The sequence below is a fragment of the Alligator sinensis genome, unplaced genomic scaffold (genome assembly GCF_000455745.1).
Source record: "Alligator sinensis unplaced genomic scaffold, ASM45574v1 scaffold1667_1, whole genome shotgun sequence".
Taxonomy (NCBI): Eukaryota; Metazoa; Chordata; order Crocodylia; family Alligatoridae; genus Alligator; species Alligator sinensis.
This window is the reverse complement of record NW_005842504.1, coordinates 390,549-391,031: the sequence shown is the minus strand read 5'-3', so window position 1 is coordinate 391,031 and position 483 is coordinate 390,549. Positions and strand designations below refer to the sequence as shown.

General features: G+C 68.3%; 1 protein-coding gene across 1 annotated transcript in view; it reads left to right on the top strand.

Moving 5' to 3' along the window:
* LTBP4 (latent transforming growth factor beta binding protein 4) overlaps nucleotides 1-483 on the top strand; it is a 15,566-nt gene that overhangs the window by 14,576 nt on the left and 507 nt on the right. The window contains exons 15-16 of the mRNA XM_025213053.1: nucleotides 1-154; nucleotides 319-472. Of these exons, the coding sequence (XP_025068838.1) occupies nucleotides 1-154; nucleotides 319-472 (308 nt within the window). The remainder of the gene's footprint in view (nucleotides 155-318; nucleotides 473-483) is intronic.

The window sequence follows — 483 nt, the reverse complement described above, 5'->3', positions numbered from 1 at the left end:
TTTCCCCGGACATCCTGGCGCTGCAGGCCAGCTCGGCCCTGGCCTGGCTGATCGTGGAGGTGCTGGTCATCCTGCTGAGCCTCTACCTGATGACGGTGAACACCGACCTCACCACCATCGACCTTGTCGCCTTCTCCGGCTACAAGTACGTGGGGTGAGTGTCCGGCGTCGGGGAAGCGCAGCTCTCCGTGCAACGCCAGGAGCCGTGCCACGCGCCAGCGTCCACGAGAGTGCCCAGCTAAGAGGGTGGGGGTGCGAGCGGTGACCCACGTCCGGGACGGGGCCCCACTGGCTCACGCCCCTCCCCTTGCCGCGCAGCATGATCGTGGGCGTCGTGTCCGGGCTGCTCTTCGGCAGGACGGGCTACTACCTGCTGCTGAGCTGGTGCTGCGTGACCATCTTCTTCTTCATGGTAAGGGCCGGCGGGACGTGGCCGGGGGCGCGTAGACTGGGCCCGGAGGACCTGGGCACGCAGGGGGGGGA